This window comes from Fusarium oxysporum, chromosome VIII (assembly GCF_013085055.1).
Source record: "Fusarium oxysporum Fo47 chromosome VIII, complete sequence".
NCBI classification, from domain to species: domain Eukaryota; kingdom Fungi; phylum Ascomycota; class Sordariomycetes; order Hypocreales; family Nectriaceae; genus Fusarium; species Fusarium oxysporum.
In genome coordinates, this window is record NC_072847.1 from 471,373 (window position 1) to 495,081 (window position 23,709).

At 46.7% G+C, this 23,709-nt stretch overlaps 11 protein-coding genes across 11 annotated transcripts; 8 read left to right on the forward strand and 3 right to left on the reverse strand.

The window, feature by feature from the left end:
* Positions 1-656: 656 nt before the first annotated feature.
* Positions 657-2,470, forward strand: FOBCDRAFT_142310 (uncharacterized protein; the record flags this gene model as incomplete). Its single annotated transcript, XM_059608141.1, has 2 exons — positions 657-1,244; positions 1,298-2,470. 2 exons carry the CDS (start codon positions 657-659, stop codon positions 2,468-2,470), a joined length of 1,761 nt encoding a protein of 586 aa, XP_059467721.1.
* A 101-nt stretch (positions 2,471-2,571) lies between these two features.
* On the reverse strand, positions 2,572-3,570 carry FOBCDRAFT_140918 (uncharacterized protein; the record flags this gene model as incomplete). The annotated part of the gene is made up of 1 exon (XM_031189188.2): positions 2,572-3,570. One exon carries the CDS (start codon positions 3,568-3,570, stop codon positions 2,572-2,574), a length of 999 nt encoding a protein of 332 aa, XP_031036453.2.
* A 637-nt stretch (positions 3,571-4,207) lies between these two features.
* FOBCDRAFT_187071 (uncharacterized protein) lies at positions 4,208-4,698 on the forward strand (the record flags this gene model as incomplete). Its single annotated transcript, XM_059608647.1, has 1 exon — positions 4,208-4,698. The coding sequence occupies one exon, from the start codon at positions 4,208-4,210 to the stop codon at positions 4,619-4,621; it is 414 nt and encodes a 137-aa protein (XP_059467722.1). The 3' UTR covers positions 4,622-4,698.
* Positions 4,699-5,409: 711 nt separating this feature from the next.
* On the forward strand, positions 5,410-7,955 carry FOBCDRAFT_142322 (uncharacterized protein; the record flags this gene model as incomplete). Its single annotated transcript, XM_054706405.2, has 4 exons — positions 5,410-5,711; positions 5,770-6,460; positions 6,512-7,158; positions 7,214-7,955. The coding sequence occupies 4 exons, from the start codon at positions 5,410-5,412 to the stop codon at positions 7,953-7,955; spliced, it is 2,382 nt and encodes a 793-aa protein (XP_054562380.2).
* A 129-nt stretch (positions 7,956-8,084) lies between these two features.
* FOBCDRAFT_277641 (Alpha/Beta hydrolase protein) lies at positions 8,085-8,663 on the forward strand (the record flags this gene model as incomplete). The annotated part of the gene is made up of 1 exon (XM_059611547.1): positions 8,085-8,663. One exon carries the CDS (start codon positions 8,085-8,087, stop codon positions 8,661-8,663), a length of 579 nt encoding a protein of 192 aa, XP_059467723.1.
* A 698-nt stretch (positions 8,664-9,361) lies between these two features.
* On the reverse strand, positions 9,362-9,784 carry FOBCDRAFT_277642 (uncharacterized protein; the record flags this gene model as incomplete). The annotated part of the gene is made up of 1 exon (XM_031189185.2): positions 9,362-9,784. One exon carries the CDS (start codon positions 9,782-9,784, stop codon positions 9,362-9,364), a length of 423 nt encoding a protein of 140 aa, XP_031036450.1.
* Positions 9,785-11,186: 1,402 nt separating this feature from the next.
* On the forward strand, positions 11,187-13,073 carry FOBCDRAFT_187073 (uncharacterized protein; the record flags this gene model as incomplete). Its single annotated transcript, XM_059608648.1, has 4 exons — positions 11,187-11,301; positions 11,689-11,771; positions 11,820-12,160; positions 12,224-13,073. The coding sequence occupies 4 exons, from the start codon at positions 11,187-11,189 to the stop codon at positions 13,071-13,073; spliced, it is 1,389 nt and encodes a 462-aa protein (XP_059465546.1).
* Positions 13,074-14,493: 1,420 nt separating this feature from the next.
* FOBCDRAFT_204826 (RTA1 like protein-domain-containing protein) lies at positions 14,494-15,638 on the forward strand (the record flags this gene model as incomplete). The annotated part of the gene is made up of 4 exons (XM_059609142.1): positions 14,494-14,759; positions 14,818-15,215; positions 15,265-15,525; positions 15,625-15,638. The coding sequence occupies 4 exons, from the start codon at positions 14,494-14,496 to the stop codon at positions 15,636-15,638; spliced, it is 939 nt and encodes a 312-aa protein (XP_059465547.1).
* A 1,594-nt stretch (positions 15,639-17,232) lies between these two features.
* Positions 17,233-19,046, reverse strand: FOBCDRAFT_141215 (uncharacterized protein; the record flags this gene model as incomplete). Its single annotated transcript, XM_059608124.1, has 3 exons — positions 17,233-18,032; positions 18,171-18,398; positions 18,449-19,046. The coding sequence occupies 3 exons, from the start codon at positions 19,044-19,046 to the stop codon at positions 17,233-17,235; spliced, it is 1,626 nt and encodes a 541-aa protein (XP_059465548.1).
* A 1,199-nt stretch (positions 19,047-20,245) lies between these two features.
* On the forward strand, positions 20,246-21,703 carry FOBCDRAFT_187076 (uncharacterized protein; the record flags this gene model as incomplete). Its single annotated transcript, XM_031189181.2, has 1 exon — positions 20,246-21,703. The coding sequence occupies one exon, from the start codon at positions 20,246-20,248 to the stop codon at positions 21,701-21,703; it is 1,458 nt and encodes a 485-aa protein (XP_031036446.2).
* Positions 21,704-22,680: 977 nt separating this feature from the next.
* FOBCDRAFT_97854 (uncharacterized protein) lies at positions 22,681-23,475 on the forward strand (the record flags this gene model as incomplete). Its single annotated transcript, XM_059612282.1, has 1 exon — positions 22,681-23,475. A coding segment is annotated over one exon (795 nt), but the record flags the coding sequence as incomplete, so codon positions are not given.
* Between the last annotated feature and the right edge of the window lie 234 nt (positions 23,476-23,709).

Below are 23,709 nucleotides of genomic sequence, written 5' to 3' on the forward strand. Positions count from 1 at the left end.
CACCAATATGTCATGCCGTAAGATCCGCCAGTAGGAATTTGACTTTAGAATATGCACACAACAGTCATTTCCCCAGTTCAAAGGCGCACTCTTGGGGTTCTTGCCGATGTGTTGGCGGATCCTGCATTTCTCTTGCGAAGTCATGCGAGATGGATCTTCGCCTGTAGGGATCGGACGGCGAATGGAATAAAACTCCGGAATGATGTTTGATGGGTTAGGCAAAAGTGAGGGAGGATCAAGAATCGGAATCGGAGATTTAAGGTTGGAAGAATCCTTAATGCTAATGCTTGTTAGTTTTAAGAACGGGGATTTTGCTTAAAGCCCGATCCCGGTTCCAATACTGTCAGATCGCGTGAGGCCACAAATAAAGGCTGCAATAAGCTTAAATATTTAATTTCACTATACCAAAAAAGGAAAGTGCCTTATCCTTTTGCCTTGTCAGATTGAGGCGCGAGCCATCTTGCGTTGCTCTTCATTGTTCACTGCCTCATTTTATACAACCATCGGCAGTCCAGGTTTAGAAGAAATAGGACACTGGGATATATATAACCCTCGTGGCAGAAGCTATGCCTTGACTTCTTGGGCTCAGTCTCTCTCCATATCATATTATTTACCTACTACATATCAAATCATACTACAAAACCCCAAACTTCAACATGAGAAAGTTTTTTCAAACCACGACATTGATTGTCACGACACTTGCCTCCGCGGCAGTCAGTCTAGTCATGATGCACTTTTCTTGTTATGCCACTGTATGCCCCGAGGATTATTTCTCGTATGAGACACGTCTCCATGTCATTATTTATTATTGCTTTCTGTCACTTACTCTTTGTCTCCTTGCCATTCGTTCCTACAGTCCTCCTGTCCGGTCGTTCACCAATATGCAGCCGCTAGCTGAGCTTCCTCTCGCAGGCAATCGGTTTACTCTTGGAGAGACTTTCATGACCATATGGATACTGATCATGACTTTTGGTCCGACCATATACTGGTTTCCGACCCACTGGGATTTCTGGGGACTTCGCACCGACCATCTGAGCTGGCTATCTGCCAAGATTCAGCTCACCATTACGGGTGTAACCGGACATTATGCGGACGTCCTTCTTGGCCTTCTGATCATACCTGTGTCGAGAAATAGTCTTGTTGGACAGGCATTCTCTGTGCATCACGGCACATTAATTTTGGGTCATCGACTCATTTCCTATCTTTTCTCGATCGCCGTCGCTGCTCATGGCATCACGTATATTGTAAGCCTTCAACACAACATTCATCTTCTTTTGCAATCACTGATCCAATCTAGGTTTATGCTACAGATGGCAGCAGCGAAGGTGACAAAGCCAAAGAAGAGGCTTTGGCAACAGGAAATCCGACAATGACTTTGTCAGAGAGCAAACAGCGAAGCTCATGGTTTGTGCAGACCACATACACTGGAATCGCCGCCTTCCTGCCGATCTTAGCAGTCCTCGTCACTTCACTCCCATACATTCGTCGTCAACACTACAACTTGTTTTACTATACTCATGTCATCTGTGGCATCATTATTTTTGTTGCTTCCTGTATCCATGCCAGTACCGACTTCTATCTTCTTCTCCCTGGCTTGCTGCTGTGGATAGGGGATTGGTCGAGGAGAGTCTTCTTCGGAGAAACCAATGGCCTGGGTACGAAGACTGTCGCCACGCTCGAGAATATAGGCGGGAGTTGGATCAGAATCTCGCTTCCTGTGAAGATTTCTGCACACCAGACCACAGAGAAACCCGTACCGACCTGCGAGCCTTTACTGTATTACTATCTCAATGCTCCAGCCGTCAGCAGGTTCCAAAGTCATGCTTTCACGGCTGCCGTTTCGGCTTCAACTAGCCATGGGCCCATATTCCTGCTTCAACGAGTGAGTGGCAAGCCTCAAAAGAGACTTGACAAAGAATGGACTTGGAAACTAGGGGCTTTGGTACCCAATGTCCAAGACAGCCGAGATCTGGAAATCCGACTCGAGGGACCGTATCGCATCAACGATACCGGCTACATCAATGCATCTCACATATTGTGCGTTGTCGGCGGGACAGGTGTTACCGGAGCTCTAAGTCTAGCACGTTGGTGGCTGGACGCCGGGTCCGTAAATGGTCGGTTCACCTTGATTTGGACTTTGCGTACCCGAGAGTCACTCGAGATGAAGGAGTGGACAGATCTCACGGACATAGCGACTAACAACAGCAGCCTCGAAATCAGGTCACATATAAGCTCTGAAAACGGGCGTTTAGATACTGCGTTGATACTTAGGGAAACCTTTAGAGTGGACAACGTCATGGCAGCTAATGCTCGCGGAGACGGGTGGGTCTATAGCGCAGGACCCGATGCCTTGATCAAGGCGACTGAGCGATCATGTATCGGGGTACGAAAGGATCTGATGAGGAGCAGAAAGAGTGGCGATGAAGGGACCTGGGCACTGAAAGATCTCTCTTGGTACTTCGAAGCCTAAACTCTACAAGCTTAAGAAAATGATACTGAATAAAATTTAGCCTGGCTCGAGACTAAATAGCACGTCCATTATTGTATTTCAAACAACAGACGAGATGCATCCTATAGATTGCCCGTGATTCCCGGCTGGACCTTCTCCAACTTGGCGATAAGCTCATCCCATACTATTTCTTGCGTGGTCTTACCCCCAGGGCCCGTGACAATAGTAGCAGGCTGTTGTATCTTACACCTGTCGAGGTATTGGCCGTGAGTCTCAGCACCTGCGCTAGCACTGTAAACTAAGTTCCGAGAGCCGACCTCAGCCGAACGCGCAAACAGGAAGGACCCGACTTTGAACAGTAGACCCTCCTCGCCGCCTCCCAGTCCACTGCTGCAGAGCCCGGGATTTGTGGTGTTGATAGTGACCGGACATAGCTCTACGGGCCTCCGAGCCGCCATCTCGCGCACAATGAATACCTCGAGGAGCTTGGTGATTGGATAGCGACTGACCATGTCCGCCCCTTTCTCGTTATTCAGGCTGTTGAAGATGCCCTCGGGAGCATCCTTCTCGTTGAAGTCGACTGTATAGTGCATGTCACTCGAGACAACAGTCAAGTTAGGTCTCGTGTTGTAACGGGCAGCAGTCTCTCTGAGCTTTGGTAGGAGCAGCAGAGCCAACAAAAAGGTCGAGACAACATTGACCGTTACCATGCTCTCGTTATCCTCAGCCCATGACCACTTCTCAGAAGCGATCCCCGCATTCTCGATCAGCGCATCGATCCGGGGCAGCTCGGCGATTGCTCGCGCGGCAAATGCCTTGACGCTGGCATAGCTCGCCAGGTCCACAGGCCATACTTCCAAGATTGCGGGGTCACACCCTGTAGATTCTGCAAGGAAGCTTTTGGCGGCTTTGCCCTTTTCAGTTGAGCGCACCGCTATGATCAGCCTAGCAGCCCCGAGCTTGATTATGTGCCTTGCCGCTTCAAAGCCCAATCCCGTGTTGGCTCCAGTGATTATAATTGTCTTGCCCTCAAATGAAGCTGTTGGACGAGGGACCCTTCCTAGGATCTGGTTCAATATGAAGAGTCGGAAGATGAAGAAGGCAATGCCGTCGCCTGCCATTGTCCCCAATAATAGATAATTGTTTTAAGTAGTAACGAGAGTGTATAAACAAGTATACTAGGGACTGAAATAAAATTAGAATATGTCTGACTATGCTTATAATTAAGCATTATATCCCTGGCAGTCGGGGGCAGATTTATAGATCTTTGTGATAGAACGATTAGTTAAGTAAGCGGCCTTTCGGGTTTTATCCCACTAACAGCTTGCAGAGTCCTTTTACAGCTAAGCACTCTATCTAAGGTATAAAGTTCAGTGGCAGCCGACTTGCAGATTCCCTAATTAATGTCCAAGAGAATTACCGGGTGAAACAAATACGAATCCAGTGGCCGAAACGCGTTCAAAACATATCGAGTTAGCCTCGACAGTGGCATCGGCGGATCGGGGTTTTGTTAACGCCGCTTGACCAATGCAACATCATTTAAACCATGCAAACCAACGCCCGCTTAGTCACCAGCGTAGGATGTTGATAGTTTTGCACTTTCAAATAAAGTTCTAGACTAGTATATAAGATCAGTGAGCAGATAGACATGTAATTACAAAACGCTTCACTTGATCAAACAATTCACAAAGAAGAATCCTCTCTAACATTATTCTCTACACCCTGTCATCCAGCCAAACCCTGCGACTACACACAGCTATGTCTCATTCGCAAGCTATTCATCGATTCGTCGAGTTCATCAACTCGGCCGATGCCGCTATTGGCAACGAAGTCATCCACGAGTCAGCCGAGTTTCACGTCCCTTTTGACAACAAGTCCTTGAAGGGCGCCAGCGGATACTTAGAAATGCTAGGCTCCATGCGTGGCGCCTTTCCTGACATTCAGTGGAGTGTAGAGCAGATAATTTCTGAAGGAGACAAAGTGGTTCTACGTTCTAAAACCCGCGGCACCCAAACCGGTCCTTTCATGGGATTTCCTCCATCCGGAAAAACGTTCGAAATAGTTGGGATGAACCTCTTTACGTTTTCGGAGGGGAAGATTGTTAAAGAGCAGGCTTTGCCTGATCTATTTGGGATCCTTGTTCAGATTGGAGCTGTTCAGGTTCCCTTGTAGGTCCCGACAGATGGAGCGCAGGCGTCAACCATGTTGGGGGGCATAGATGCAATCCTTGATTGTATTCTTGGTTGTAAATGAAACAGTAAGAAGGCAACCAATAATAGAAACACCTCCCTTCATATTCGTTATGAACTACACTGCTTGTTAGTCCCTTTGACTGGTGATACGTAGTACAAGCCATAAACTCAATGTGACCCTCCTGCATAGCCCGGGACAATACGTGCACAAATAGGTAACAACGAGAGAAAACCCGAATTCCCGGTGGTACCCAAGTGGCCTATTCCAGAACGGAGGTAGTCTGATAGAAGTGCCGGTGAACGGCTGTTTGTACAGCTAAGGCCAGGTTTAGTGACTTTGACTAGAGGCACTCGAAGCCAGAAGATGACGAATGAGGTTTCTATATCGAAGCGCTCATAGACACTATTGAAGAGGCAAACACAAAAAACTCCTGATGAGGCGGAGTAAATGTATTCTTTTAGCCCTGCTATGGCTCAACAAGACTGGGACAATGCGAGTACTCGTATTTTAACGCGTATCTTGATATCACCGCTTAGTAAGGTAGAGTGGAAACATGGTTGCGCAATTTCCGTTAGCCGGTGGGACAAGTTGAGACTCCAGCTGTTGTTTATGTCCGACATGTCGATCCTTTTCGGGTTATAAGCCCAACCCGAAAACCCATTGACGAAGGCTCTGCGCCTCGTTCAATGTATATATATATTGATCTGATGCCGTTTCAATGTCAACAGTCAAACAATCAACAACTAAGCACCTCAACAAGCTAAATTATGGGATTTAAAGTCATCATCGTGGGCGGCAGCGTCGCTGGCCTATCAGTCGCCAATATGCTGGAGCAGTTCGACATAGACTATGTCCTTCTCGAAGCCTATCCGCAGATAGCCCCCCAAGTCGGTGCCAGCATCGGTATCCTACCCAACGGCTTCCGCATCCTCGATCAACTTGGATGTTTTGAGCCCATCCTCGACATTGCTGGGGATTGTCGCTACACCATTGGCGGCATGCATGGGCCTGATGGCCTTCCACTTGCCGCTACTTCACCGACGAGCCTCTCAGTTCACTTTGAGAAACGGTAGGAACAACTTTGACATGTTGATCTCCGAGCCTCGCTTTACTAACTCTGGGACAAGGGTCGGCTATCCCTCCATTTTCATCGATCGACAGATGTTGTTGCAGGTCCTGTACAGAAACCTGAAACACAAAGATCGAGTGTTGACCAAGAAGCGGGTTTCTCGGGTTGAATTGGTCGACGGTGGAGTCCAGGCTTATACCCAAGACGGGTCCGTGTACGAGGGCGACATTGTCGTGGGAGCAGACGGCATCCACAGCGCAGTAAGAGACGAAATGTGGCGCCTCGGAAAGGAGCAGAGTCCGGGATACTTCCCCGAGGACGAAAATTCTCGTACGTATAACTACACACTGTCGTCTTCGTCGCTCACATGGTCCGCAGGAGTTCCAGTCTCGACTAGGTGTATCTTTGGAATTTCGAAACGGCCCTCTGAGCTAGGTAGCCGAAGCCAACAGATGGTGATCGGCGAGGGCCATGCATATCTAATTATAGCAGCTCCAGGAGACCGAACGTATTGGTTCCTCTTCGATGGTCTTTCAGAGACAAAGTTCGGGAAGGATATTTCGAAATACACCAAGGCCGACGAAGAAGGACTCGTAAAGGGGCACCGCGACGATCATATTACCCGAGATGTCACTTTTGGTGAGCTGTATGACCGAAAGATTATGTCGACGCTGGTTCCGCTCGAGGAGTATGTCTTTGATCGTTGGCATTACAAACGCATCATCACGATAGGAGATTCGGCTCACAAGGTAAGTAAGATCACATAAAACCCCTTCTTGCAGGGCTAAATTGTCTTATAGATTGATCCGGCATCTGGCCAAGGTGGAAACGGAGCCATGGAGTCTGCAGCACTGCTCGTCAATGCTCTGGTCCGTCAACTAAAACTCAGCCCCCAAGGCCTTTCAGACTCTCAGATAGACTCTGCGCTGTCAGAGGTCCACGCGCTCCGCTACGAGCGCGCCAAGCGTCTAGTTGAACAAGCACATTCGCTTCAGATGATGATCAGCCAGCGGTTCCCGTTCGCTCGCTTCATTTTCAAGCACCTTATTTCACTCTTTGGTCAAGACGCTTTCATCGACATTGTCACCCCGATCTGCTGCGAAGCCACAAGGATCCAAGGTATTCCTGTTCCAAAACGACCTCACTTTGTCCCGTTTGAGGACGAATTACCTGCAAAGCCCATCAAGGGCGGGCTTGTCAGACGAGTTCCGTGGGTTCTCGCTACCGGCACTCTTGGGCTGTCGCTCTTTGCTGCGCTCAAAAGCAAGGACCTTGGAGCTGGAACGGGAGTGTTCTATAGCACTCTTCAGCAATGGGGTGCTGGAGGCCTCTTGGCAAAGGTAGTTGGCCAGAGCTCGGCGGCAGGCCTAGCCAGTTTGATCCCCGTTCTGTCGGCCTGGCTCATTGAGGGCTCTCGGCGTGGAAATTCACTAAACCCATTGTCATGGTTCGTTTCAATTCCGTGATCATGATAGCTTGGCACAGTAACTGACGCGGAACAGGACAACGATCTACTCGCTCATATACTCAATCATCGGTCCGAGCTCAGTGCTACCATTCTTCTGTCTGTCATCTGTCCTCTTCTCCACAAAGTCCACCATCAACAGACCTGTCGACCCCAAGATCGCTCAGTCCATCGTCCCAGGCGTTCTCCTAGGTTTTGTGGCACCGACGGTGGCAGCACTGTTGCCGATTAGAGACTCCAAACTTAGGCACTTTGTCGGGACAGCTTGGCAGGCATACCCACTACTTTGTGCAGTACTCACTAGAGGACTTGCTGCTATCCGCACCAAGACGAACAACAGCGGACAACTGGAAACCGACACCAAGGTTGAAGACAAACCAATCAATTATGCTCCCCCATCCGAACTTCAACTGTATAAGAACGAGGACGTAGCGCCCCTCAAGTTCTCTCATGGCTTTGCACTTGCTCTTGCTTTGGCTGTTCCCGTCATCACGAGAGCTATATCATCCCCCGACAGGACGCTGTCGGTCATATCACAAGTAGCGCCATTCGGTCCAAACACAGGTATCATAAGCGCAGCTTCGGGCCTGGCATACTCTCTGTACGCCGTCTGGGAACTGCGCTCACTTGGCTTCGTGAGAACAAAGCAGGCTGTGCTGGGAGGCTTGGCCTCACTTGGTGCTTTGGGTCTGGCTGGGCCTGGTGCCATGATTGCTGGCATTGACTATTGGCGCGAGCATGTCATCTCCAGCTTGAGTTCTCAGACTGGGCTGCTATAAGTGCAAAAGGCTTGGTGGATTGCGCGAGCCGTGAGATGCTGAGGAAATGGTGGGCTCATTGAATATAGCCTTTATGAGCTAGATGTGTTGTTATTTGCTGTTGAGACCTGTGGCCGAAAGCTTATAATTATGGCGCAAAGTTTAGTCTTGTCTATTATATGTTTTATCAATAAAAAACGCGGGTGCAGAACGCTATGTCTTGACAGCCTGAAGTTTAACCTTCTTGCCAGCAATCAACACTTTGATGCTTTTAACACCGCCATTGCCCTGTTGCTCGTTCCTGGCAAGCACATTGAATTGCCTTTTACTGACGGCAAGTTAAGAATTCCTGCCATTTTCTACGGCAGTGGCAAAAAGGAAGCGCGACCGACAATCATTCTAGGCAACGGCTACGATGGAGGGCAGGAAGAGATGCTCCACGTCATGGGCAAGGCTATTCTTGAACGCGGAATGAACGTCATCACGTATGAAGGACCTGGCCAACCAACCGTGAGGCGAAAGCAAAACTTGGGTTTTATTCATGAGTGGGAAAAAGTAGTATCACCCGTGGTTGACTATCTTCTGACCCGTCCAGAAGTTGATCCAAAGAGCATTGGTCTTTTGGGGTATTCCTTTGGTGGCATGCTTGCGCCACGCGCAGCTTTTGAACACCGACTTGCCCCAGTATTTGCCGTAGATGGTGTGTATGAATTCGCATCTGTGGTGTAAGATTGTCAAGAAGCACCTTTCCGGAGACTGTTCGAATCTCACGATGCAACTACCCTGGACTCTATGACGAGACAGCTTCTGCAAAAACCATTAACTCCAGCATCAATGCGATGGGCTATCCAGCAAGGTCTCTAGGCTTTCAACGAGAAGAATCCCTACACATAGCTCTTAAAATCGCAACAATATAACCTCACTGGACTTACCGACCGCATTCGAGCTCCTGTCTTTGTTGGTAGCGCAGAGGATGACATATTCTTTTCTGGGCCGGCCAAGCTCCTTGTTGACAGCCTTGGCTCTAAAGCTACCTTCAAGTCTTTTGGAAATTTTGACGGCGCAGGAGAGCATTGTCCAGCGGGAGCAAGCGTTTTTCTTAGTCAAACTGCCTTGAATTGGTTTGCGGAAATTGTGGGTTCGCATAAGGAATGCTCACGACACTTTGAGGCTGAAAGGGAGCTCTAGAAGGTTATAATTATATTGGAATACCCACATCCAAGTATGAGATAGTTAAGGGTATAAGGATTTAGACCTGAGAATATACATTCAAGTATAACTAAACAGTTCTATCAGAGTTCTCTGCGTCTGCTTCATAATCCCAGCTCCGTAACTAAAAGGTTTTCTGTCTGAATAATAAAAAGATAGACTAGCAGAAGAGTTCGACAGATGAAAACTTCCTATGAAGTCCTGTGTGGCAAGAGCCCTTAGGCGGTGAACGCACTCGCAGTTGCCTTGGCTGCAGCAGCAGAAGACACAGGCTCTTTCTCGATATCAGGATTTGGGGCCTCGCGCCAGTGGCAGGAAATCTCCTTCCAGGTCGTCTTCCAGCACGAATTGTATGCGCAGCCATAGGCACTTTCCGAGTCCTGGATCAGGCAGCGCTTGTTTTGCCCAGAGAACCTGAAGTGCGAACGCCTCTTGCCCCAGTCTACACAGAACTCGACCATGCCTGGCACCGAGGTACTTCGGCAGCCTTCGTTGGCATTGACTTTGTAGGCGCCATAGTCTGTGTAGAAGAAGGCGTCTGAGCTATCACAGCCCAGAGTACACTTGGTAAAGATCTCCATACGGTCAGCGGAGACATTCATGGCGAGCGCCATAATGACAGCGGCGATTTCAAAACGCATGTTGAGGGTGAGACTCGGGGTAAACAAATAAGTGGTTCTTTTTCACAAGAAGGGCGAAGGCAAGGCTGTAGTCTGCAATGGTTCAAGTTGCGAAGAAAGCAATGGCTGTGAGTGTAGTTTCGATATTTCAACGGCAGATCAAGCGACTTTTATACTTGAAAAGACCTGAAAGTTTATCCATTTTCTCATTTGCGCGACATCTCACACAGCTAGTGGGACTTTCTGGAGTACTTCCTCAAAAGTTACGCTATTCGAGAAACGGCAGTATTATTCAAAAGGTCGTCTCCATAGACCTGTCTAGACTGATCTCGAGCATGACGCTCTTGCCAATACAAGCTGTATCAAACTACGAAATAATAACGTAAGCTCTGCATTTACTACTATTGGGTTGTTCGTTCGCGAGGTATTAACCACCTGCCGAAGAAAGTAAGTGTTGTCTCACATCATCCACCACCGGCAGTATGACCAACAGGGCTGTGTTAATTCCTGAACCTTGAAAGAAATGTCTATTTGCGAAAATGAACGCGATATCAAACTAATGTAGTATATATAATTGCTATTACTTTTCACCTGGTTAAATACAGATATAGGCAACGAAATCACTACCTCAGCATAAAAGGTAGCAGTAATATCCATTCTTTAAGTCCAGACTGATATCCATATCCCCCATCTAATAACTTACACTTAATAAGGTTATTACAACAGTATAAGCTTAATTAATCTCTGTATTCTTTACGTCTAAAAACTGCAAGGATACAGCGCAAAGATACAGCACTTGGCAACTAGTTAGTCAGCTGCCATATTACTGAAAAAAATTCTCAATCCCTTGTAGATACCGCTAAGGGTCACCCACCAGCTGCCAGTATTAGCCACATCGCGCACATTATCGTGACCCCTTCTTCTACTATATGAGAGTTGGTAGCATACCTTGGTTTCTTACCAGAAGAGCTATACGACACAAAATTCGAGCCTTACAATTCTTAACTCCTGGAGGCTCTTGACATATCTGCGTTGAGCTTATTCCAGCGGCGTTTGTTTTAACCCATTACACCTTAGTAAGCTGCATTGGTATGTAATAAGGGGTGTAGGGTAAGTAAAGTGTGAAGTAATGACAAGTCCTTGAAATTACGCTTAAATGAGATTGTACAGAAGCAAGAGCCCCACAATATAATACTACATAAATAGAACCTGACAATAATTGGCTAATTAAATGACACTACTGGTTATTTGTCCCAACGAGGAATAGCTTGAATATTGTCACTATTATCCCATATTAATCTCACCTCCTGCCACCCCTCTCGCATTTCTTTTGCTTGTTTTCGCTAAGACTTCTGCATGTGGGCTACACATTATCAATTTCTGCGTACCGCGTATTGTTCTGCGTATTGTAAGACAACTATGAATGCCGTTGACGAGGCCAAGACGCCAAAGACGAGGCACTGCACTACGCGGAGTCGGAGTGGCTGCGTGGCGTGTCGCGAGAAGCATATCCGGTGTGATGAGAAACGCCCTTCGTGGTACGTCAGCTGTCAAATGGGTGATATATACGGCGGACTGGCCAGTGAGATGGTGTTTTCTAACTGTCAATAGCCTGAACTGTGTTGAGAAGAAGCTACCATGCCATTACATGCCAAAGATCCCACTGCGGGAACGTAGGACTAAAGCTCGTCCTGGACAGCAAATGGTCTGGTCTGTGACCCAGAGCCAGGCAGCCGCGGTTATTACTTCTCCAGATGAGACGTCCTTGATGACGTTGCTCTCTGACGTTATGAGACCCAGCGGAGTGTTTGATCCCTTCGACGCTTTGCCCATTAAGATGCCACTCAGATCAAAAGAGCTTCTGCACTACTGTTTGTTCGCTTACCCCAGTTCAGCCACAACCTATGACTAATTATTGCTCCCAGTCTTTCAAGCTGGGTACGGTTTCGGCCCCTTTCCCAGGAACCCAGACGATTGGTCAGCCCCTGCTCCAGATTTTGACATGGACGTATGAATATTAACAGTTGGACTGACTAGCCTTATCCCCATTACCCAGAACCCAGATCTTCTACAGAATACCTTGCTGGTTTCCGGAATCCATTATGCTCGGAACAAAGGCGATCTCGCTTTATTTGAGCCCACGTTTCTTTTCCATAAGATCCAATGCATACGACAGGTCAACCTTTGGCTTGGAAGCGGGCCAGACAAAAACCTGCAGACAAAGTGTGCGCGATACATTAGCACGCTTGCCATCACAGAGGCCTGTCTGGGAGACTTTGAAGCTGCTGAGTCTCACCTCAATGGCCTTGTGGTCTACCTTGACTCCAAACGACTGCAAACAGACCAAGACGCAAGAGGTCAGGTGGAAGATGAGTTGACCAGTCGTTATTTAATTCTGTAATAATTTCCACATTTCCATAAAGACGATCATGTCTGCTGACTATCTACCTTTTCTTCTAGGGCCAAAAATGTTCTTCATAGCACGGCAAGTCGCGTCAGGGACTTGATTGCAAATTACTGTGTCGCTAGAGGTATCAAAGAGCCTTTGAAAGTTACAGAGTACGGCTTAATGAAGCACAAACCACATCTGCATGATACAAGCGGCACTATATCCTGCCTGAAAGCCACGAGGATGTTGCCATTCTTCTTCGGCTTCCTCCCCACTGAAAGAATGCCCAAGGATGTTGACATGCACATGACAGTCAAAGTCCTGCGAGATCTAACGCGACGCGCTGATCCAAGACACACAAACAGGTCTGCATATACCAACTGGAAAATTTGGCATAGCGGTGACACGCCGAGGCTTCTCTTCGCGTTGGTGGATTCCCACATAGAATCGTTTTCCGACAAGCTCCAGCTGCCGCCTCAAGGCCGACAAACGTTCATATCATCATGGTCCAGTTTCTGCGTGACCATGGGCATGTATCTTACCAATGTTGTCGAACTCTGGAACCATGGCCTACCAATTGAACGTCGATTGCACTACTACACTATACGAGTCTTGGAAGACGATATTCGGAATGGTTACGAGACATTGGAACACATGGACCAGGAGACACGTTATACATGGTTCTGGAAAGCCTTCGTTGGATCGTTGACCGTGGCCCAGGCTCAATCGGCTGACTATGACGAGCGGCTTGATGGCATGTTCGACAAGTTTTCCAAGTACATCAAAGCGTTCACGCGGGTTGAAAAGATGTCATCGTGGGACGAAGCAAAAAAGATCTTGGTAACTGTGGTGTGGCCAATGGAGTGTACGCAGGACGAGATATGCACAAAGGTATGGGCCAGATTGCTTGCCAAGCACTGAGCTTACTACCAGGAGTGGAAGCATGTAATCTTTTTTATATTGGAGCGCTCAAAGTCTCTGTTGCTCAAGAAAGTCTTGTGAACAAGTCAAATAATACACTACGTTCGATAAAATTTACCCTGAGTTCGTGAACAAGCACATTCGTAATAAGCCCCTGTGACGACCAGCTATTTGCACTGATGTGAGCATAAGATTTGAGGATTCGTAAGTTAGCCGAAGCGATGCCCATCTCATGCTTGGCTACTCGCTTCTGATAAGGGAAATGATGCTAAGATAAGTTCGGATTAAGCGGTCACCTAGAAATCGAGTAAACCGTGCTTTCAAGGCAACATACTAATGACAATTCGTAGTGGCGCTCTCAATTGCGGTCAATATAGCGGTCGATTGCTTTTCAGAATAACACTCATTGCAATTCTCTGAAGAGCTGGCCAAACCCAACAACATTTTTCCAATGTAACCCAAAAACTCCATTGCTGCTTTCCCTATCGGTAACCGCCCAACTGACCTTTCGTAAGGTGTTGGACGTCGCACAAACGCCAAGAAGTAAGATCTGACCAAGGATACAAAAGCCCAGCTGAAATATTTATTCCGATCATCTTTAAATTAGCTTAACTTAGACAAATACACGAGAATGATGACAGATGGCTCCGCATTTATGCATAATATGAGATGCACAGCCTTTTCAGCTAATTAAAATTACAGTAGTGACGAGGATTATTCCGAGTGACTAACTGTAAATGAACTTATTTTTCAGACATCACAGCCCTGCAAAAGTGGGTCGATATACTAGCAGGCTGTGTTCAACTCACCCTGGACCTACGCAGAGCTGCCTGTATACAATCTGTTGATAAGATCTCCAGCTAACAGTGGGTTTTGCTCGATGTTTGAACTTTTTGATTGGACAACTTACGGGTGGATGCCCTCCAGTCCGAAACATTTTACTGAATGAAAACCTGTAAGCTTGTGGATACCATCATATGACCATGGTCTGTTTGAGGTTATTTTATTAAAGATGTAGAACTTCTGATACGGTCTGACCACTGCAGGTCACTATTTCAGGGCCACCTTCACATTGGCTGAAATAATGTTTTCCTTTGACACGTATAGTAAGCACTAAGACTGTAGATTTCAGCTGCACATCTGAGAGGAGATAGCGGTAGGCTGGTTCATATTCCAGAGAGGACTGTGCGTGAGTCTTGTGTCTCTTTATGGCTAGACTGAAGCCGTATATTTGAGAACTTTCGTCGTTGGCTACCTCAAGTCTCCAAGTTGTTGGTTGTGATAAAATTAAAGTGCATTCCGAAATGTCAATGGAAATGGTTTAAAAAGCCATAATTCGCTGGTCCCCAAAAGCCACTCATTACTTTCACACTCACTTCAATTCAATTCACCGACCTCTACTTTCATCCCAATATCCATCATGGCGACATTCGACCGCAATCTTTGCACTCTGGCTACTTGTAGCGTGGAGAAGTTCGGCTGGTACCACTACGTTCCCAATCTTGGAGCCAACGCCTTTTATCTCGCCGTCTTTGCCATCTTCGCCATTATTCAGCTCTACTTGGCTATTAGATACAGGGTTTGGGGCACTTTTGCTCTTGGACTTGTGCTCGGTTGCGTTACAGAGGCGATTGGCTATGCTGGTCGCGTTATGCAGGCCCGAGGGGATGGTATTTTCAAGAAAAAGTCAGTGTAGCGCTTTCTCCTTTCACAGAACTTGCTGCTAACAGCTATGCCACTTCAGATACTTTGTGATCCAGCTCGTATGCCTTACCATCGCGCCCGCTCTCATCTCTGCTCCGATTTATCTCTCCCTCGGCCGAGTCGTCAAAGCATACGGAAGACAGTTCTCTCTCATGTCACCCAGAACATATGCAGTCATTTTCATCTGCTCTGATGTTGTCTCGCTGATCCTCCAAGCTATGGGTGGAGGTCTTGCCGCTACTGGAAAGACACAGAAGAAGGTCGACACTGGCGTGCACATTCTGGTAGCAGGATTGGCCTATCAAGTGCTTTCCTTGGCTGTCTTCATTGGTCTGGCGACTCATCTTTGGTCTCGCGTCCGCCGCATGGGCACTAAAGACGCTAACCCCCGATTTACCGAACTACGAGCTTCTCGACAGTTGAAGTCATTTATCTGGGGTATGTCACTCTTCCACTTTTTCTTCTTACTAGGCTGACCATCTTGAAGCTTTGAGCATTGCTACCATCACCATCACAATCCGTTGCATCTATCGTGTAGTTGAGCTCTCTGGTGGCTTCAAGTCTGAGGCTGCCAACGATGAACCTTCTCTCATGGTCCTTGATGGTCCCATGATCATGGCAGCCCTCCTTGCACTGACCGTCTGCCACCCAGGACCCCTGTTTTTTGGAGACTGGAAGCGACTGGGTCAGGACTCTGGATATCCTGAAATCGGCGAGGAGATTGAGCAGGTCAAGCAGGATGTTGAGCGTAAGTAGAGTAATACTGAGGAGATACACTGCAGTTGGGGTTGAGGACAGGGGGTAATGTACAGTAAGGGTTTTCAGTTATCTGACTGAGAGTTAGTAGTGCTGGCTGGCTAAGTAATATAATAAAGAATCCCAGTTAGTTTTAGTTATTATATTATATAATGTCTTCTTTTAAATAAGTTATATATAATAAATATTTACTTTCTGTTAAATAGCTAATTAATATAATTAAATATTTTTTTTTAAATTTATTAATTAAAAAGAATTGAAGTATTATAACCCAACACATTCTGACGTAGCATCAGAAAAACAGCCCCCAGCAGAGAGAGCCTTTCCAATTGGCTTCTAGAACAAAGAACTACGAAGGAGCGGCACTCAAATTTGGATGGAAATTTGGAGAAATTGTAAGTTATGAGCTGAGAAGCAACCTATACTGATCATAGGCGAAGGGTTGTGACAGCACCCTCGAATCATCTTAAAGGAGAATTAAAGGAAATAAGAAGAGACTTAAGCTAACAGGTTATCAGACAGACAATCCTCCAACTCCCAGTATCAAAGCCTCTCTGCTAAAACAAGACTCTCCTTCAGAGCTCGATGCCAAACCTACACTGGGAAATGCGAATCAATGCATTACGAGTGTTGGCAAGTCAGATGACGTTAGCAAATCGCCTAAAACTAGAAAGGGGAAAGAACCTGCCAAAGGAGAAATTCACGATAACAAGGAATCGGGGTTGGGTGAGGCTAGCACTTGATTAGGTCGATGAAACAGAGAAATGCAATATTGTGAGGAGGAGGCAGATCACCAATGATCCGTGACTTACTGTCGGTAGATTTAGATATAACCCGAGGTTTTGCAAATTATAAGCGAAGTATACTTTGTATATTTGATACCTTGGAAAATTGTTAAGCGTCATAGAGCCACCTAGATTAGGGCTACAGATAGACTTAGACCTTTTTCCAGCACTTTTGATTATAAGCCTTATTGTCATATCGCGCCTCACTCGCGACCATCTGCGCGCTTTCGACTCTTGTCATCGATGTTGGATGGATAACAACGCGCTATATTTCCCAAGCAAGCACTCCAATACTCGGATGTGTAAGACGTTCCGAAAGCTTGCCAAGGGTTTCCTTCACGGAGCGCCAAAGGTTCATCAACGTTGCTTGTTGCTTCGAGAGCTACGTTCAGGTCTTCTTCCACATTGAGCAGCCGTTATTTACGAGGGACGAGAGCATTCGTCGACTACTATTTGCGCCGCGTCTGTGTGGTTCACACGATCAGATTTACGCCACGCAAACCTTCTATTCCATTGCCTATTATGTCTATGATGAGCACTGCACCATGCTACAGAATATAATCAGCCATCTGAGAGTAGGCGACGCGCCCATTAGCGGCAGGGCTCAGGACACCACCTAAACAACGGAAGAGCGGCAAAAGTGGCGACTACAAAATTGCAAACCTTAGAGAGAGATACCTGGAATCTATGGGTATCTTGTGAGGACGTATTGGAAATGTCACCTGATCAATGGAATTGGGCAGATTCATTCTGGGATGCCGATCGGACGTTTCGTTTGTTCATTTAGTAATTCCTCAATATATTTGGAACTGTGCACTTGGCAAGTCATGCCACGAGCCTCAACCCCTTAAGTCTTTGGAAACTATAACATAAGTGCGTCTCTCTTATCGAGCCTTTTATACGGCACAAAGCCTTCAACCTCCCCTTCTAACCGGTACCTTGTAAACTGAACAGAAGTCGCCGCGAAATCGGCCTAGGCATGGGTAGTTGAAGCACATCATGTCACTGCTGGCTCCGCTAGACCTGAAGATGTATTCAAATCCGCAGTTATCGCATTCCCATGCATCAACATATTCCCATAAGTTGGAGTCCTTCATATCATCGAGAAGAGGAACCCAACCTCTTAGTGACTTCCGGGGTGAATCGCTGTTGCTAGCTGCACAGGGAGGTTTCACTTGGACATTTGCCTTCAGGATCTTTGTAGATTGATATCCCATCAAGATGTCGTCCTCCCCGTTTCCCTCAGAAGTGGTATAGTCTGGTAATCCGGTCGGTATTACCGAACTGGATTCCTGTATTTTCGTCATGTCCTCAGTTGAGTAAGAAACTTGAATCTGTGGCGTTGGTGATCGATGTAGTGGTACAGTAAAGTCAAACTCCATGTCCTTTGGTGTCGCTGGTATCGAATCAACGCCACCGCATGATGAAGCCTTCTCTGTCTCCATATTATTCGATGCTTCACCCGATAATTCTTGAAACCCGCTGAATAATTGTTCCATCAACTGTTGAACAGCCTTTCCTTGATCTTTTGGCACTCCTAGACTTCTTAATATCCCTGGAACGACTCGGCTGCTTCCCTTCTTACATATCGCAATCATACTTCCAACGATTTCTTCCTTAGAGTCACCGAGATAAGGCCCTTCTCTTGGTGATGTCTGATTAAACAGAGTTTTCCAGATCTCGTGCCACTGCTTTTCTGGTGATAGTCTTCTATCTAAGCGGAGTTTAAGAACTCTCTGAGTCCTTATATTTACTCCTTTTGTATTGTCAGAAGTGCTTATTGTCCTATCTCGCTTGATATAATGGCGGCGAGAAAGATGCTGCTTCACATCTTGAACACGATAGAGCTTACGACTCAAGCATTCGATATGGCGCACTGGATCGAGCCGGAGATACGGGCAAGCAAAGGCTTTCCTTTCTTCAATGTCCTCTATACTGGAATCGTCACTTTCAATCACTGAGGAGCGGGGACTCCCCTCTTCGTCGCTAATGCACGTCTCAGTTGGGCTTAGAGGTAATGATTGTTCTCTCGAGGACGGTAGGTCTTCTTTAATTGACTGTATTGGTTCGAAATGATGGCCTGAGTCACGGTCAGTGGATAGATAGACATTTGGGAGCCAGTTATCTCACCTTTGACATACGTCAACAGCAAGGTGGAAGAAGGTCCAGCTATTTTTCTGCTTGGCAAACGGTCCATTTGACCCTGTTCATAATAGCTGCAGGTTTCTGATGCATCCAAAAATGCGAAACCCTCAGCTTCATCAACAGGTCTTTGTCTCAATGGAAGGGACTTATCCGAAAGCATGTCAAGAGAACAGTACTGGGGCTGCGTTTCAGCATTGAAGTTGGTTGCTTCTGTTCCATGATCCACTACTTGGGTACGATGGAGGGCTTCTGCGAAGCTAAGTGTCTGTGAACTTGCGTCGTGCGTTGGAAAAGGTGGTATGGGCGTTGAGAAAGTTGTTTCAAATTCAAAGTCGAATGAAGAGCTCATGGACTGTTGTGTTGTGAAATGTTCTGGGCTCACTGCCGAGGTCGCAAAAGACATGTCACTATCTGACCCCTCGCCTCCCTCCAGTGGCTGGGTTAGCTGGAGCCATGGGCAGGAGTTCTGGCCTGCCATGAACTCTAGCACTGTCGAGGCAACGATTATTCCTGCGAACAGGACTGCAGTGAAAGACAACTGGTGTATTGGTGCGGATGCCTTCATAGCAGTCTGGTCACGCATTCTCACATAGCCTTTGACTCCATGAGGCTCTTCCAGAATATTACGAACGAGAACGTCGATCAGGTTGATGCTGTACCAAGCATGGGATGCATGATGAAAAACTGGATAAACATGAGTGACGTCCTTGGGTGTTTGTGGCACATTTACTGGAGGTTAGCACCAATGGACAGGGGTTTCAGCGCTGGAGGGAGTGGCTCTAGCGTTAGCAGATCTACGAGCCACTATAATGTGAATGTGCAGGCACTTCAAGACTCAATAAAATTTATAATAAATGATCCTAGGTTTACCTAGATGTTTTTATAACCTAGAATAGAGGTCCTAGGTTTTCTTTCCTCCCCTTGCCAATCAATCGTGATTGAATACTGAGGCCTCTATTTAATAACCATATTTGGACTCTTTGCTGCCTTTGCCGCTTTATATTAGCCTTTCTGGCTTTCTGTGCCTGTGTTTGGGACATGACTGAATTGATTAGTCTCCAATTCGGGTAACAGGGCCCGACCTATGTAATAATTCTTCGTAGTCCAGGGGTTGCTGCAAATATACATATTGACTGCAAGAACTTGACACCATTGTGTTGAAGATAATCACCTGATAGAATGGCAAATAATGCATAGCTATAGCTGAGGCTTGTTTTACAGTGCCTCTTAAAAAATGACAGCTTCATAACAACCTCGTGCGCTCCAGTCCACTGTCGACCTTCTCGACTTGTGAAAGCCTCTAGCCCGACAAGGTAGATTGACCAATCGCATAGCCCGTGGTTTTAATATGGAGACAAAGGTGTTGTTCCGACCCTCCTTCACACATCTGTGTTGAAGCCGCTTCTGCAGCTTTCTCGGACATGGCCAATTATAATCTAGTACAATATGCACCCCTCCCCCTCCATAACAGCAGACACGTTGCTCTGCATCGACAAAAGTGAAAGACTGCTGAAACTGAAGAATAATTATTACCGTCTCAGATTTTGCTCTGGTTGCCTTGGCCGCCTTACCAACACAACGGTGTGAGTATGAATTGGTGGCGGACTCATTAGATCTCAACTAAGACAGTTGGCTTGCATTGTTTGACAAATAATTCTTTTTCACTTGTGATAGCCTCAACTTTTTAAACTTATTATCAAACAGAGTTTCACAACGAAAACAATTCGTTGTTTGAGTACCCTTGTTTTCTCATTGATTTGCCTACAGCCTTGTTTTTTCGCAATGAGCATCATCACTCTTATACCAAGTGGGCTCCAGATCCACCAAGAATTTGGTGGAGGTCAGGTGCTTCACGATTTCAATTACTACTCAATTGCGCCGAAACAGAGAAAGCTACCAACAAAAATGGAGGCCCTGATCCAACAGCTTTGCATCCTGAGTCTTTTTGCCGACTTTTATAAGCCAGAGGGACGAAACAAGAATAAAAACCAACAGGTGGCTACCAAGGTTCAAGACGAAGTTTTACCCTTACCCTCCAAATGCCAAATTAGTGCCGCTACCCGACACTTTGACATTGGAGCCAATGGCGCCCCCAACGCCGTGGTATTATTTCCGGGGAACTACAGACACTACCGCTGGCGGTTTCTCCACTGTCTCACACTGGAATCGTATGGTTCTGAGCCGCCGAGCTTCGGATGCAAGAGGGTTGGTTCGCCAGCCTCTGGAAATCAATCTGGTGAAAAGAAACAGCGATCTAACAGGGAAAATAATGACCGGAATGATGGCAAAGGCAACAAGGGAAATGGACAAGGCCCAGGCAAAAAGAAAAGAGGCTTTGGCCCCCAACAGCCTTTTATCAAGAAGCTTGCTTGTCTATTCTTCAAGCTGGATCCTCAAAAATATCAATGCTGCGCTGGATACAACCTCACCAAGTGGGATCATGTTTTGCAACACCTCAAGCGAATACATCTTATCCAAGGAGAGCATTGCCCCAACTGCCGAAAAGAATTTGAGGGCCAGTTCGCTGAGGCTGAAAAAAATGCACATATTCTCCAAGATGCTTGTGAGAAGAAAACCCCCTTAGAAACTGGACTGCTTCTTGAAGAGGAGTATAACGATCTCACCGGCCTACATGGTTCTCATGAAGAAAAGTGGTATAAGGCATGGAAAAAGCTCTTTGGAGAACACCCAGCTCCCTATTCACCGTTCATTGAAACTCTGGAGTCTATGCTGGAAGTGCAGTACAGCACTCTGGAGAGAGAACTGCCGAGTCTTTTACAGTCATTCCTCCGCGATGCGATGGTTAGGCCGGATGGTGATAGTACCTCAGCTACTACCAACGCTATACTGAGGCTGATACGGAATCCAGTTCCTACTTCCAGTTCCATTGTACACGGAGAACCTCAGGCTGGGTTAGCACCTTCGACACTGGGACAATTACCGGAGGTCCATGACATGCCACCCAGCCATGATCCAGAGCCTTCGCCCAATACTGGGGAGTCTTTTAGGCCCAGCACTGGCGATATTTATGCTCAACGAGACATATCAACAATGGAAACTAGACCTTTTGCGTCACAGGACATATTGGACGAACTACTTTGGCCCCAGCCCTCGGAAGAATCTTCGATTTTCGATCCTGTGTTCTTTGGTGAGGATGAATATTTTGATCAGTGGATTAACTACCTGGGTGACGGACAATATTTTGAAGGGCTTGATAACAGGGGGCATACTCTAGAATGAATAATATTGCTTATGCGGGCTGTCACTGTTTTATGCATTGTTGTAATTTCAAGTTCGCATAACTGAAGGCGAAACGTTGAGTATTCTACAAATGTAATCCAGTGTCGAGATAGCATGATATTCGCTATGCACTACGTAACGGCTATCAAGTAAGTCAAAGTGGCGATTTTGAGTCTTATCACTATGAAGTCTCAAGATGACATATCTATCAAAGCGCATCCTGTAAGAATCGAATTGAGGATAATTGGGCCCAAATTACTACCTTGTTGGGGAGCGATGTGACTTAAGGCGCCCAATGCTGCCCAAAATAATGATGCATCAGCTGAATGTGAAATACAGAAACCATTTCACTAATACATGCTGCCAGGTGACCCAGAAAAGTGACACCAGGACAAGTTAAATGCGTCAGCACCCCGAGATAAGCATGGGATAATAAGGCTCTGTTAGTGCAAGGGCAGCGAGTTGGTGGCTGATTTGTCACACTTGTGTCTAGTGCAGTAGTGTCTCACTCGCCGTCCCCAGTAAAATTGAGGCTCAGCTCGTGTCGGAATGGCAGATCGGGTTACCGCTTTCATTCGTCACCGCTAAAATCCTGCGGCTCTACCAGCTACACACCTGTGATTTGAGATGCGGCTCAAGCGGGGGTCATTGAATGAGGCTCAATGTATAAGAGGGGGGTGCAATCGAAGATCACAATGAGCATCACGCACCTAACAAGAATTTTATCTTCCAATCACAGTGCATTGAATTTCTTGTTGTTACATATATTTCATCTCAATTCATTCTCTCTACAACCATTGAAAGGCGTAATGGGCATTCTTCATTTTCGCTCTCGACGAGCAGCATTAACGCAAACGCTTCCACTAAGGCCTTCACAGCCTTCAACAAACAGTGCAAATGGAGTAAGAACATCTCGGTTTCAGCACCACCGACACGGCTCTCGGGATTGCGACGTTGGGTACAGAGAAAATAGCTACGACAGTACTAGTGAAAGCTCAGGTGACGAATCCTGTTGCGAGGCCGAGTCTAGGCAATGGATCAATAGCACATTGCTTAATGACCCCAGGATTCAACTTGCGAGACAGCATTTACTACCAGTGGCTCGTGCACAGCTTGACAGATTCTTCTCGGAAGCGATATACACCGAGCCACCGCACCACGAACAGATACAACAAGAGCCCAGAATTGAATACAATTGGGTGCCTCCAACGGACTTCAATACAAGTTGCGATAACCAGGGTCGCGCTAGTGACGATTCCTTTGTTGTTATACCACCAGTAGGAAGTCACTTCCGCTACCGATGTCCCTTTCACGCTTCGAACCCAAAGAAATATCCTGTCTGTCTGATTCATCACGAACTGTATTCTGTTGAGAGTGTGATAAATCATGTCAAACGGCATCACGCTCGGCCACCTTACTGCCCAAGGTGCTCAAATACCTTTGAGACTGTGTCGAAATGCGACAGGCATATCTTGGAGAGAAGATGCAGAACCAAGTCTCTCAAAATACCAGACGGTGTCAATTTCTACCAGACAAACAGACTTTCGAAGAAAGACAATACCCAACTATCTAGCAAACGGCGCTGGGAGCGTATATACAAGATAGTCTTCCCAGTGGCTGAAAGTTGTCCCTCGCCATATTTGGATAGTGGGGTTGGGCTGGCTGTGTCGATGGCACGAGACTTTTGGAGAGAACAAGGAAGAGAGGTGGTATCTGAGTTCTTGGCGGGTCAGAATTGGCTGTCATTCGGCCTAGGAGATGATGCACATGCTGTACTGTATGAGTTGGTCATCTTTGATCTTATCGGGCAACTCGTGGAGGAAGGTTGAGGTTCTTGGTTTTATTGATTTATGGGAAAAGAGGGAGATCAACGCCAGATATTAACAACCTGGAGAGTCTATTTCGTTAGACACGCAAATTGACACTAATCAGGTTGCAGAAACTGGCTGTTAATATTGGTTCCTTGGAGATAATATCGGCGATGGGCCTTTCGCATAGATTAAACA